Source organism: Copadichromis virginalis, linkage group LG12, assembly GCF_057382275.1.
Source record: "Copadichromis virginalis isolate Kocher_CV1m ecotype Utaka linkage group LG12, C_Virginalis_male_GT1.1, whole genome shotgun sequence".
NCBI lineage: Eukaryota > Metazoa > Chordata > Actinopteri > Cichliformes > Cichlidae > Copadichromis > Copadichromis virginalis.
This window is the reverse complement of record NC_140629.1, coordinates 38,112,507-38,126,620: the sequence shown is the minus strand read 5'-3', so window position 1 is coordinate 38,126,620 and position 14,114 is coordinate 38,112,507. Positions and strand designations below refer to the sequence as shown.

General features: G+C 40.4%; 1 protein-coding gene across 1 annotated transcript in view; it reads right to left on the bottom strand.

The window, feature by feature from the left end:
• Nucleotides 1–12,485, bottom strand: part of LOC146697612 (protein unc-13 homolog B-like) — a 79,984-nt gene extending 67,499 nt beyond the window's left edge. The window contains exons 1-5 of the mRNA XM_085476430.1: nucleotides 9,649–12,485; nucleotides 8,565–8,587; nucleotides 7,939–7,988; nucleotides 7,401–7,476; nucleotides 5,342–5,347 (exon numbers count right to left, since the gene is read on the bottom strand). Of these exons, the coding sequence (XP_085332556.1) occupies nucleotides 5,342–5,347; nucleotides 7,401–7,476; nucleotides 7,939–7,988; nucleotides 8,565–8,587; nucleotides 9,649–12,355 (2,862 nt within the window). The 5' untranslated portion in view covers nucleotides 12,356–12,485. The remainder of the gene's footprint in view (nucleotides 1–5,341; nucleotides 5,348–7,400; nucleotides 7,477–7,938; nucleotides 7,989–8,564; nucleotides 8,588–9,648) is intronic.
• Nucleotides 12,486–14,114: the final 1,629 nt, after the last annotated feature.

The following is a 14,114-nucleotide window of genomic DNA, read 5'->3' as shown; positions in this document are numbered from 1 at the left end:
AGTGTACAAAAAAGATATAAAAATAACAAATGCAGATAGGATCATGTGAGCTGTTGCTCTGCCGGTATCATCACCACACAGTGATGCTCCTTCACAATACAGCGAATCTGCGAAACATTGTTAGATAATTGTCGACACTGCAAGATCTTACTATGAACCCTGAAATGATACAACTATACGTATTTATTCACTGTATTTATGTTCATTACTATTGGCTTACCTTGCTTTTTTACTTTTTTTTGTATTTCTTGGTCACCACAATTTGCTTATCTTCACTAACCTGACCTTTTGGTAAGTTTTGGTTAAAAAAAAAAAAAAAACCACACAAGAACAAGTTTTGCAGTTGGTCTTCAGGTTTTTGTTCCACATCTGGAATTTCAGCAAATTGAGCAAAAATATAAAAAATAAGATCAAGTTTAAATTTTAGGCCTCTGTTGTGCGGCTGTAAGAAATAAAAAGAAGCACTAAAGATGCTCTGAGAGAAACATCATATATTAACTTCTCTCGTGTCTCAGTTGGAAATGTTATCGTTATCCTTCACATCTCTCTATGACCTGTTCTTGGCTGGAGTAGGCGGCACTCGATTATTCAAATCATGTGTCAAACGCGGAGCCTTAAGCTGAAAGCTTTGTACAAGAAAACGAAGCTAATATCATTACTGGATTTTGATGAGTCTGCTAACACAAAGGAAGCCCGGTTATGTTGAGCTTGCTTTGTGCTCCGCCCCTCTCTGCATCATTTTCACTCTCAGCATTTCAACATTTATTGAAGTTGTTCTCCTTGCTTCCAGTCTTTGTGCTAAGCTAAGTTAATTTTCTGCTTCTTGTTGGTTTACATTTAATGTGAAACTATAAGAAAGTTATTGACTAAAAAGGAAGTAAATAAAGAGAACACAGGTTAGAAACCACTAAAGCTGAAAAGTGTTTCCATTTCTCATTTGTGTGACGCACCTGAGAATATTCTTCAAATACATGCACAGATTTCTTAATCCTACAGTGACTCCTCTCACAGCAGCTTGCTGTCAGTTATCATCATGTTAAACTGATCAAAGTCATTTATTTGCAGAATGAGTCATTACGAAACTCTTCACTTGAAGAAGCAGTATTTTGATTGAGTGCAATGAAGAGTTTTCTGATTGTTAGTTGCCTGTATTTAGTTTAGCTTCCTTCATTGGAAATTAGTGAGAGGGAAATCAGATCACAGTTACCGAGAGATACTTATTACTCTCTTTTTGTGACATCAAGGGCTAAAATTAATTAATTTACAATGTCAAAAATGGCCCATTATATGGAGTGAGGGTTTTTTGGAGTATAGATTGTATATATACACATTCAAGGTCTTAAACATCTATATCAATAAACCAAACTTTCACTGGTTCTGTCTAACCTAACAAAGGTAATTACGTATCGTAGCTTTAATATTAGCCTGGCATTGGATCACACTGAGCCCTGAATTCGTGCTCATATGAGTGGAATGAGCTGTTTCACATACGTGTCACATTCACTGAAACCAGGAGAACCATCAGTATGATCAGTTTATAATCATGCATGTGAGATAGATATAAGACCTTTTGCTTAGTCACGGTTTTTCTGATGATTAATCACATGCCAGTGCCACAACCTCCTGTTATTTTTCAACTAGTTTGTTGTGTTCGTGTGAACTTATCAGTGAAGTGAGGTTATCGAATTCTCTGAACAGTCATTGCGAGCCCTCTTAAAACACCATCGTCTTTCCTGTTAGAGCTAACTGTTCAATAATTTGCTGTAATGGTCAGTTCTCTGCCTCTCTGGCTGAAGTGCATCAGCCTGAAAGGTATTACCAAGCATGCTTAAAGAATTAAACCCTCTCCAGCCGTGACTCACTGGAAAATTTCTTTTTTCTTTCTAAATGCTCAGCTTCTCCTAATCCATTCTGACAGCTAAGCTCATAGAAGTGGATACGATACCACTGGACAGGTAGACAGCCCAAGGTGAAATATCTTTAAAGTGCCAAAAAGAGGTCAGTCGATGCTGGAAAACATAAAAACTAGAGATGGACCGATCCGATATTACGTATCGGTATCGGTCCGATACTGACCTAAATTACTGGATCGGATATCGGAGAAAAATAAAAAATGTAATCCGATCCATTAAATATCACGAAAGCACCTCGCAAAACTTGCAACACGCCGTAACTCACCTCAGAACGTTAGCAGTCGGAGCAGTATGCATCACGTGATAGAGCGGCTGTGGCATGCAGGACCTGTCGGTGGTCTGGATAGCATGTGGAGCTTCGCTAGCAACCTGGCATTTCATCTCCGACAAAGTTATCCCCGAGAGAAGTAAAGCAAGTGTGTAAGTCCATCTCTGAATGTTTGTAAAGCATTCCTGCGTTAAGCTTAACAAGCGACTGCCTCTCTCTCTCTCTCTCTCGCTCTCCGGCTGCTACTTCAATCATGAAACTGCTTAAATGATCAGCTGATCGGCTTTTCTGTCGCGAGTCCGTCTCTCTTGTTTGTTTTTGGCCCACTTTGCACCAGAAAGAGGAAACCAGCGGCTGAACAACAGCAGCACGTTTAAGCTTGATAAGCTGTTGTTAGAATTTATTTAATATTACTTTCTACACCAGGATCTTTTTCTACGTAGCTGACGCTGGTAACTGTGCAGGGGCGGATCTAGCAAAGTTTAGCCAGGGGGGCCGATAGGGCATGAACAGGGAAAAGGGGGCACAAAGACATACTTTTCTTTCTTATTCTCATTTAAAATGTCGAGCTTTTAATAAATAATTATCTGACACCCAAAGTTTTAATTTGATGTAAAATGAATAGAAGTCAATTACTGTATATAGTGACTATTAAGTCTAATATACCCTAGTAAGCTATAGTACTTTTTACTTTGGGAAGGTACCATCTGTGCAGTCTGCAATTTTGTTGAAGAAAGATGTTGAATCTATTTAATATTTCTTGAAAAATAATTGATTTCTGTGCATTTTTTTTCCACACTGCATCAAATTAAGGTTGATTATGTCGATTAAGCATCATGAGGTGGCGCGTGAGGGGTGGTTCCTTATTTTTTATTTATTTATTTTTGTTGTTGCTGGGAGTTGGAACCCTATTAGTTAGGTTGCTTAATATTTACACTAAGTACTCTTTAAAATACCAGAATAGGGAGGATGGTGTAGGTTTAAGTTTATTAGATTGATCAGTATTGCTGAACTATGAAATATTTTTTTTGTATACAGGTATAACAGAATAGCTTTAGTGTAGTTGTTGTTTTAAACTTGAGTATGAACTTGCAGACTTGCAAAATGCAGCAAGATATTTTAAAAAACAGTTTTGTTGATTAAAAAACACTATATCGGATTCATATCGGTATCGGCAGATATCCAAATTTATGATATCGGTATCGGTATCGGACATAAAAAAGTGGTATCGTGCCATCTCTAATAAAAACATGTCCGTGGTCCAGTAGCACAGACTGGAAGCTCCTGTCTGTGAGCAGGGAAGGTTAAAAGAGTATCTAGAATTTATATCTTCATATCTTTTGTAGAAGGATGTCCTAGCAACAGGATGCAACGCAATTATTTTATTCTATGCCAGGGGTGGGCAACTCCAGGCCTCGAGGGCCGGTGTCCTGCAGGTTTTAAATATGTCCTTGATGCATCACAGCTGATTTAAATGGCTAAATTACCTGATCAACATGTCCTGAAGTTCTCCAGGTAATGAACTATTCATTTGATTCAGGTGTGTTGACCCAGGGTGAGATCTAAAACCTGCAGGACACTGGCCCTCGAGGCCTGGAGTTGCCCACCCCTGTCCTAAGCAAACCTAGCCCTAATCTAAATGGAAAGAGATCCATAACTTTAATTTCAATAACACCAGGGTTTAAAAAACAGGACTGGCCATCAAATGTTATTAAAAAAACAAAACACTTTAAAGGTTTTATGAATTTTTAAAGTTATATTTGTCATGGTGAGTGCTGTGTGGCAGGCAGGATGAAGGGCCCAATTGCAGGACTCGGAAACAGAAAGTTAAACTTAGGGCGTAGCTAACGCTACATAAAAATTAACTTAACAAAAGCTAACTATAATGTCAAACACAAAAACTAGAAACTAAACTGTACACTGGAGACTAAACTGGGAAACACGAGCTAGGGAATTCTCGGAACACAAAGGGAGCAAACACAGCACGGAGTGAGTGTAGCTTAACAACGCCACAACGACCAGGAGAAGACTGAGGACTAAAACACACATCGGAGAACTCAGAGAACGGGAAACAGGAGGGAAACACAACTGCAACTAATTAGGCAGGACGTGACAAGAGAAGGAAAAGTAAACATGCTAACAAAGCACACGAGACTATCAAAGTAAAAGCGGAAATACGGCACGCTGCAGCTCAGTCCACATAACATCACAATCAGCCAGAACCAGAAGTCCACTACATCTAGTCAATACGCATCCCACTGTATCTATGTGTGCCTGTTTCCTGGTTTGGCTGCATTACTCTTTGGCTGGACACCATGTTGCTCCTAAAAAGCTCTCTGCTGTAAGTGTGCTTTGCATTGTAAAAATAGCAGCAATTTTGTAATTATCTTATTTCTATTTATCTGAAACTTTTACTCTTTACAGGTAACATCACAAACCACTGTCTGTTCACATTTTTACTCTTCTTTCCGAGTTTCTGCAGTTTCATCCTCAAACTACTTTAGCTCCATCTGAAAAGTTTCTTGTTCATCCGTGGGCATCATCTCCTGTCTGGGAAACTTACTCTTTATGATTGATGAATTGACAAAGCTTGATGAAGTTAGATGAGCTTGTTCAAGAATCTTTATATCCCTTCAAACCTGATCTGTCACATCAGCCATTGAAAGAGTGACCTTCACCCTGGAGCATCACTTTAAATCAAAGGAGACGAGTTTCTTTAATCAAACAAGTCCTCAGGGACTGAATATTCACAGCTGCAGCCAATGGATCTACGTCTGAGCCTCTCCAAAGTACTCAGCTGAAGACTGAGGGGAGAAAGCCACTACTTACCTTAACATTTATTAGCGTTTTTGTAGAGTAGTGGATGTGTTATGTAAAAAAAATGGAGCGGTTTAATTGAAAACACAAATCCCCCTCAAAAAAAGGCCAATCTGAAAATATTCACACAAAGTTTTGTCAGCTTATTTTGAAATAAACGGATTTATATTTGACTCGTATGTGCTGCATGTGTGTGCACGCTCACACTGAATGTATGAAAACCCACAAAAGAAAAACTCGCACTGAGCAGATCAAAATGCTTCGCTACAAAGCAGAGTTTGAAACAAAGCGCCTCAAACAAATAATAGAGTAGAGCAGCTGAAATCTCTGGTCTTTTACTCACCATAGCCTGAGGGCCGACAAAGGCAGGGAGACATGTGCAAAGAAAGAAAACAAGAAGAAAGAAAAGGTTAGAGACAAAACAAACAGGTTCCCCTCTGAGAGGACCAGCAGCTTTTACCCTGAAACCAACAATTCACTGCTTGCAAACAAACTACTACCCAGCGATCGCTGCTGTACAGTGCTATTTCAAGCATGTACCTGCAAATTATCAATCTTTAAGAATCAAATCAGGTGATTGTAGTACGTACAACTCTTGCATCAGTTTTTTTTAATTGCCACTTTAGAACCTGAAGGCCTTTAATAGGTCATTACAGCTGAAATCCATAAGTAAAGTTATGGCAAAACATCTCGTGCACCACAGTCACAAAGAGAAACAAAAACTATGCACTAGACAAAACAACACATTGGAAAATCCCCGTAATACATATTTGTGCAATGGGTACATGAAAAAAAACAAGCAAATGAGAGCAACGGTTGCTTTGGTGACCATCGTCAGGCCAACAGTGTGTACTCCACCAAAGCTCAGCATTGAAGCTCATGAATCTGAAAGGGGGACTATTATGCTTTTATTTATTTTCTGACTTGTATGTATTGGTACTGCACAGGTTAGTAAACCCTGTGAACCAAAAGCTGAACCTTCAGACTTCTGTGAACGGATTCAGCTTTTTTTACCTTACACGATAACTTTGAGACGCACTTTTGGCTGTGAGCACAGAAGCCCCACCCTTCCTTTGCTGATCCTCTGCTGCTCAAACCTTTAGTTTATGGTAGCAGCCAATAAGAAGAAAGTTAGCTTAAAAGGGGAGGAGCTTAAACAGGAAATGAACATACTAAGTCCCCTATGATCTATACTGCCTTAGCTTTATTTCGGATATTTATCAGCAGTTTCTTTAACCCAAACGTTTCAACTGAGTGATAAGGAATGGAAGCTGCAGATATTCATTTATTTCACACTGCTGTTTTGGTGCATACGGTAAAAATACTGTTAACTAACCAATAATAAAACCTCCCGTTCTTAAAATTCATAGACTTAATTGATATGTCGACACACCTTTTGCTTCAACAGTTTCAACTCTCCTGGGAAGGCATCTCTCAAGGATTAGGAGTGTTTATGGGAATTTTAGGCCAAACTCCCAGAAGCACATTTAAAGGTCAGACACTGATGTTGGATTAGAAGGCCTGGCTTGCAGTCAAAGGTGTTCTACTGGGCTTAGGTCAGGACTCCATGCAGACCAGTCAAGTTCTTCCACCCCACAATCTCTCATCCATGTCTTTATGGACCTTGCTTTGCGCACTGGTGCACAGTCATGTTGGAACAGGAAGGGTCCATCCCCAAACCGTTCCCAATATGTTGAGAGCATGAAATTGTCCAAAATGAAAGAGTTCCTTTCACTGGAACTAAAGGGTGGAAAACAGCCCCACACCATAATCCCCTCTCCACCAAACTTTACACTCGGCACAATGAGTTGCTGTGATCCCAGTCACTTTCACTTTGTCATAATACCCCAAACAGCTGACTGTGGAATATTTAACAGATTGGAAATTTCACTACACTGCTGGAATTCCCTGAGCTCCTGGGAGCGACTCACTCTTGCATGTCCAGCTGCTTTATCTTATACACCTGTGGCCGTGGAAGTGATTGCATCACCTGAATTCAATGATTTGGATGGGTCAGTGAAGACGTTTGAGAATATAGTTATATAGCTAGACCTTCACTTTGCCAATAATTAGAAATGCAAAATAATTTTAGATATAATCAAATATGAAACTCATGCTAGCTGGGAAAACTTAATTAAGCGAGTTGTTCATTATTCACAGCAGTGACACTTGACTCCATCATTGTAGTTAAATGATAAACCTGTTTTATTGCTCTCATGTGGGAGATTGTTTAGCTCGCTTAGTCACGATTGACTGACATTTTCAAACTGGTACATCTGCATATTCAAATACAAGTCAGTATGAAAGGTGGCTGTCTTTAATTTCAATTAGCTGATCAAGTTTAGGGTCAGAAAGGGTCAAAATTAAAATGTCACAAGGAAAATGATTGAGTGTTTGCTTACCAGCTCACTAACGAGGGGAATGGGCCTTCTCTTGCGGAGATCTGGCATGCTGTCAATGCCAAACGGTGTGTTCCCCCTGTGGAAATGTATTGATCGGTTTTTAAATAAGGAAAACAGTACAGCATACCTTCAGTTCATGGCCTTAGTCGTTTGCAGATTTTTCTTTAGAGCCTAACTACCCACAAAAACCACAAATATCCTCCGCAATTTTTTGGGAGGAATTTGTAGCTTGTGATGGCGAAATACCCCTGTGCTCAGAGGCGGAGACTTGTAAGTAGCCAATCTGAGGGCGTTCTATATCTCTGCTGATTGCATCTCCAGCATTCTCGTATCATAGCAGTCTTCTTAAAGCCCAAATTAAGGGTTTAAACTATAATAACAGGAATTTATATGCATTTTATGACCACACCCAAAATTCACAGTTTTTCACTATTCACGGGTGCTCTAGCAACGTGACACCTGCAAATTTCTAGGGTCGACTGTATCATACTAACTCGCTTGAACGAACACACACACACATCAGAAGACCTTTACTGACCCTGGCTTGGCCCACGGGTGCTTGCTGAGGTCACCATCTTGATCTCGGCTCTGAAAAAGAATGTCACAGGTCAGGCGTTCAGCTACTGGGTCTGGCTTTACTGGATTCATAACAGTGGTGCATGCACATGCACAAGCATGAGCTATAGAGGAAAGTGAAAAGGAAATAACAAGACAGAAGCACAGGGACTCAAATGTGTTGGTTGAGTTTCAGTACCGCATGCCAAACAGGACTCTGCGATCAACTGAATTGTCGTCATGCATATATGAGCCTCATTAATGTGGTTTCCCCTTGTACAGTAAACACAAATAACATGTGCTCCCAGAAAACACAAACCAAATATTTACCATGTTTTTGTTTTTTCTTCTAACAGGTATTAAAGGAAATACCACAGTGACTAACACGTTTCAATCTTTTATGTCCTAATCAGTGCGGGCATTATTGCATATACATAACTACATATAACTGAACATCTAAGTGATATAAATGCAAAAGGAAAATTAAATATAGACACAAGCATGATGGAAATGTATAAATACAACAGAAATATAATTATAGAAAGAACAGTTTCTTTAAAAATACTGCGTTTATAATTTTAATGGGGGAGAAACCACAAAATAAGTAACCTGATCTCCATCTTGACTTCCATCTGTAACACAGCACAGAAGAAAAAAGAAAAACAAATGGAAAACAGTCACAGACTAGTTTGTGAAATAACATGCCACACCCTGGATTACTCATTTTGTTGTTAATTCCTGAGTAATGCTAAAAGCGGCACAGTTGCTGAGCTATCAGATAGATGAGGTCTGAGGTCATAAATGTTTCATTAACATGTATAATTTATCATGAAAATGACTCCTAATATTTCGCTTCTCCTTCCTCTTTAATGTGAGGCTAGCTTTCCAAGGAGATAATTAATGTTTTCTAATTCAGCAAATGGCCACTGCCTTAGAGGAGTAAGGGACTCTTGAGTGGCAGGTGATACATTACTCTCAAGGGACAAGAAAAGTGTAGTGCCAGCAGAAAACATTTGGTACGGTAAATACCCAACGGAACCGTTTGGTACTGGGGCTTATTCATAACCTCTGGGTGAGGGTATTTAAAGAGGACACCGGTGGTTAAGCTTTCATCAACGAAAACGATGCACTGCAGCCAGGACAGATCAAAGAGTTTCAGTAACGGGAAGAGGCTTTGATGACAGGAAGCTGGGAAGGAAAAGTTTTCCTGTTTGTTCTTCTAGAAACACTTGTGTTGACAAAAAAGTTAAATGATGACTCAGTTACCATTTACAGACATCTGAATGAATTAAAATACCCATTCTCCTTTACTGAGAAGATGAAGTGTGTTCATATCGCTCTTCATTTGAAACATTTTAATGGTTCATCTACTCTAATCACAAAAAAAGCAAAAAAAAAAACCCCCAAATTAAAACGTGCATTAATCAGATATTTTTATCCAGTCCTGACTCAAAGAGTTAAATTAACTGAATCAGTTTGATCAATTAAATTCTATGTTTTTGCTCAATTCTTCGTTAACACAACACATCTCAGAGTGGAATACAGCTTAACAAATCCAATATTCTCCGGTTAATGACCAGTATTGGCTGTTGAAACATTACCAGCATTGATACTGAAAAAGTTGTACAACCAAATAAAATTCATACAATAAAACAACAGATGAGCCCAACATTAAATGTCATGTAATGACTACCTTGCTCAAACTCATCCTGAGAGAAGGTGGACACACTGGCAAGGCTGCGCCTGGTCTCTCTCTTCTCACGAAGAATCTGCTGAAAGCTCCTCAGACACTTTAGCCTGCGCTCATCCATCTGGCTGATCTCTGTGGATAGCTCTGCTGCTTCTCCTTCTGATTTGTCCTCAGAAACTATAGGGGCGTCCATGCTAGTTTGTTGTGGTAGTGGGACATCAGTTTGCCCTTGCTCTTCCACGGCTGCAGGTTCGTCAGACAAAACCGAGGCAGACAGTGAATCCGCAGTGGTACATTGCGAAAGCTGAGCTTCTTTAAGGCTCACATCTGCAAGAGTTTCTGCATGTTTTTCTGTAAGGCCATCAGGTTGAGGCAGTTTTGCAGCACTACTGCAAATCATGTCAGGGCAGACTGGGAGTTCCTCAGGACACGGTGGGACAATGTCAGAAAAAGGGTGTTGGTAAGTTTCTGTACACTCCAATGTAAGGCTGTTGATGGCTTCTTTAAGCATAGGCTCCACATAGAAAGTATCTAATGTATCTACAGTGCTGGTTATGCTTTCCCTAAAAGCAATATCATCACCACCAACCACATCACCTTTTTGGGTTATATCAGATGTTTGAACCAATTGTGTCTCATAGCAAAAAGGTTTTGAAGGCAACTGAGTTGTAGGCAGCTCTGAAGGCATTGATATTTCAAAGTCTGTTTCTTCTTCAGGATTCACAGCTCCAGGTGCTTCAAGTTTGCGCAACGCTCCCCGCAAGGCAGAGCTAAAATCAAGTACTGCTCTACCTATGCGTTTGACGTTGAAACCCCCAGCTTGGGGATCTGCATTGCCAGGGTGAGAGAATTGATTTCCTAAGCTTTGGTTACTGACGTCAGTCACGCAGGATGGCTCAGTCCACGTCATTGCTGTAGACTCGTCATATGCTAAATACGTTTCAACTTGACAAGTTGTTGTAAAGCTCAGATCAGCTGAATGCCTAAAGTCTGATTCCTCTGCTTCAGCATCATGCCCATCAACTGAGTGGTAACCAGAACTTTGCGGGTAGGACAAATCAGCAGCACATTCATATGCTACAGTGGAGTTTTCACTGGGATCTGCCGATCCATGAATCCCAGACTGGTTCTGAGGCCGCCTCCTTCGCGGCTGCCATTCCTCTCTGCTAGAACTGCTGGCAGGTGAGTTGTAATGCTTTCCAGAGTGTATAGAGAGATGTTCTGAGCTTGCATTAGAACACTGCCCAGATGTACCATATCCCGTCGCACCACTGTATTGTTCCCAGCTCCCAGCTCCTTCACAGCAAAGAGGGCTCACACCTTCATGCTCCCTTATGTAAGCTGTTTCCCTATGCCACACGGATTCCATAGGTCCACTGTGTGTTGGTACAGCATTAGTCCAATGTTCCTCCCCATCACGAGTCCTCTCTTGCTTTCTTCCATGACTAGATGATGGTCTTTCTATGTCTGATTCAGATTTGGAACTATGACCAGAAGACAAAGAGCTGGTGCTCAGGCAGTCTTGACCATCCTGCCTGTCAAGGTAGCCAAAGCTGAGTTTTCTTGCTATAGCGCCTACTGGGATATCAGAGCTATGCTCAGAGGTATCCTCTGGTTCCTCTGGTTCCTCTAGTTCCCGATGATCCACTGATTCAGCGATTGGGGAAACTGTTGAGTCTTCTGGCTGGGATAGCAGTAATTCTCTATGTATGCTATGGCGCTCATTGCATGCTTGAGGGAAACAATTTGACTCTGACTTTGGCACTGCACTACCTAAACTGCCATAAGCACTCGCAGGCCTCCTGCGGCAGGATGGACCATCTTTGCACCCTACCCCTGACCAAGTACCTGCATGGGCTGCAGGCTTGTTGCTAGAACGAATGCCCTCAATCTCCAACAGAACAGCATCTACACACGATGATACTTCCTCAACTGACCCTCGAACTGAGGTCAGGTAATCCCTGAGGTCGGAGATTTCCTCCTGGATCTTGTTGATCCCCCTCAGCTCTTTTAGAATGTGCTCGATGATGGCACTTGACTCCTCCTCTTTATCTTCATCCTCTTCTAGCAGTGTACCAGGGAGAGGTCTGTTAAAATTGTAGTCAACACAGTCACCAGTAGAATAAGGTCTCTTTGGCCGAATACGGGGTGAGGCAAAATTCCTTCCTGCTGTTGATACGAACTTCTTGCCATTCACGTCTGGACCAACCGGAGCATAGTGTAGGGGTGGCCGTAATTGCTCCGGAGCATCCCGAAGTCCTTCTTCGAAGGAGATTCGTTTAATATTTGCTGGTGATCTACATCTTTTATGCTGCAAAGTGCAGGGTATTCTTATACACCCCTCTCTGTTCAGTTCCACCTCTCCTACACATGGTGGCCCAGATGCTACACCATGCGTTTTAGTGTTTGAAACTGTGGGGGAATATGCTTCTGCCCTTGGGCTAACCTTTGGGTATATGCTCCTGCGCTCCTTTCTGCTCTCATGTGTTTCTCTCGCCTCGTCTTCCTCAATACCTGAATAATAGAGGTGGGAATCTGGGACATGGTGGTCTGCAGATCCTTGCAATAAACGATGTATTTTGCCCCGAATAACTAGTGCTACCCTTGGGTTTGGAGCCCTCTTCTTAGGTGGGTGAACTTTTGACTTTGCGCCTCCTTTAGGGGAAACACCTGCTCCATGTTGTCCATTGAAACGATTCTTGGAGAACATATTCTAAAGAGAGCAGTCTGTCCTTATCTAGTTCCCCACATTGTCAGTGGGAGATGTGTATATATGATGTATCATAGTTCATTAATAAAGCCTGTCAGAAGCTTATCCAGCCCAGCCACTCAAAGTCAGTGGCCCATGGCTAAAATGGGAAGACAAAAAATAAAATGTGTAAAGATTAAAAATACTCTGTCATCATTAGATAAGCAAAGATGTCACAAGTTAATCAACCTGTACTCTTTAAAAAAAGGCGCATGCACACTAATTCATGCACAAAAAAAGCAATGCTCCCAACACATTTCCTCTCCTTGCTCTCCATGAGCCTTAAAACTTGTCCTCGCTGTACTGGAACGATGAGGTTAAATCAACCCTTCAGAAAACAATTGTTATGTCAGAACAGCCTGACCGGGTCAGATCAATCTGAAACACAAATTTCCAGCTCTGAACATCAGAAACTAATTACATTTGCTATTTATCAAACATTTATATGTTCAAATTAATACGATTAATTTGATTATTTATTTCGTAAAGGTTACAAGAATATCTGAAAAATGAGAATGGCATGAACTTCAATTAGGAAAGATTATAACGTAGTGCTGTAAGTTCCAGCTCATTTAAAATCCTTCCAGCTTCAAGCACTTGCACCAAATATAATAACGAAATGGTTACTATTTAAAATTGCAAAGCTCCTGGAACAGACAGACCACGTTGTTGCAATGCAATGTATGATAACTGCTCTTTCCTAATCCACTGCATTCACTACAACTTGACATTACTCAGTGACTGACGACTAAAGGAGAATGTCAAAACACAGCTTGTGTCTTTCAAAGACGCACATTCAGCAGCAGACTGACATATGTTGTAAAATTAACAAAGCCTTCTGTTCAATATTCAGGTAACTCAAAAAGTACATTTCAAAATAATGGACAAAGTTGTTCGACCTCTGAGATTTCTACATGTTTAATCTTTTTTCAGTTGTTGGTGAGAAAATATTGAACAGAAGAGGACTGAACAGCATTGGGACTCTTTGGTTTGTGGCCAGATTTTGGCCTATCACCCTCAAACTACAGACTTAATCAGATTCACTGACTGTCCTACAGCGAGCACTTCACACTGATCGCAATTACAGCAAATGAAAGTGTCAACTGCAAAAATCACATATGAACCCAGTTCCACTACATCAACAAACACACTCACGTGGATATAAAAAGATGAGCCGTTGTTTAAAAGCTTTCAAAATGGAAGCTTGTGCTTTTTTTTCCTTATAATTGATCAAATTCTAAATGCTGAAATCTAAAAATAAATATCATTATTCATGAAAACAGACCAAGCACATGATGGTTGTTGCTTTTACACGTGATGAATGTTACAGACAGGCTATATAGGATTACAGGGTAATTACTTGATATTTCAAAAAGGGGAAACTATAAGTCAGCCAGCTAACAGGAAAAATGAAGATTTATTTTAGAAGCTTTAACGCAATCTAAATGTTCTTTTGACCGTTTTAGAGATAATCCTTAATATCTTTTTATTGCAGAACCAACAATGAATTCTTATGAATAAACGTCTAGCAAGGACGAAAGAGCACATGAACACAAGTGCCCAATAAAAACATATTATTGTTTAGGCAGTATGAAAATTCCTATAATGACAGAGGAAGCATTAAAGCCTAATTAAAGGTCATTAGAGAAGGATAAATGAGGACAGACATGGAAAATTTCAGATTCAGTAAAAGTGCCTCTCTCACAGCAGAGACACCCTG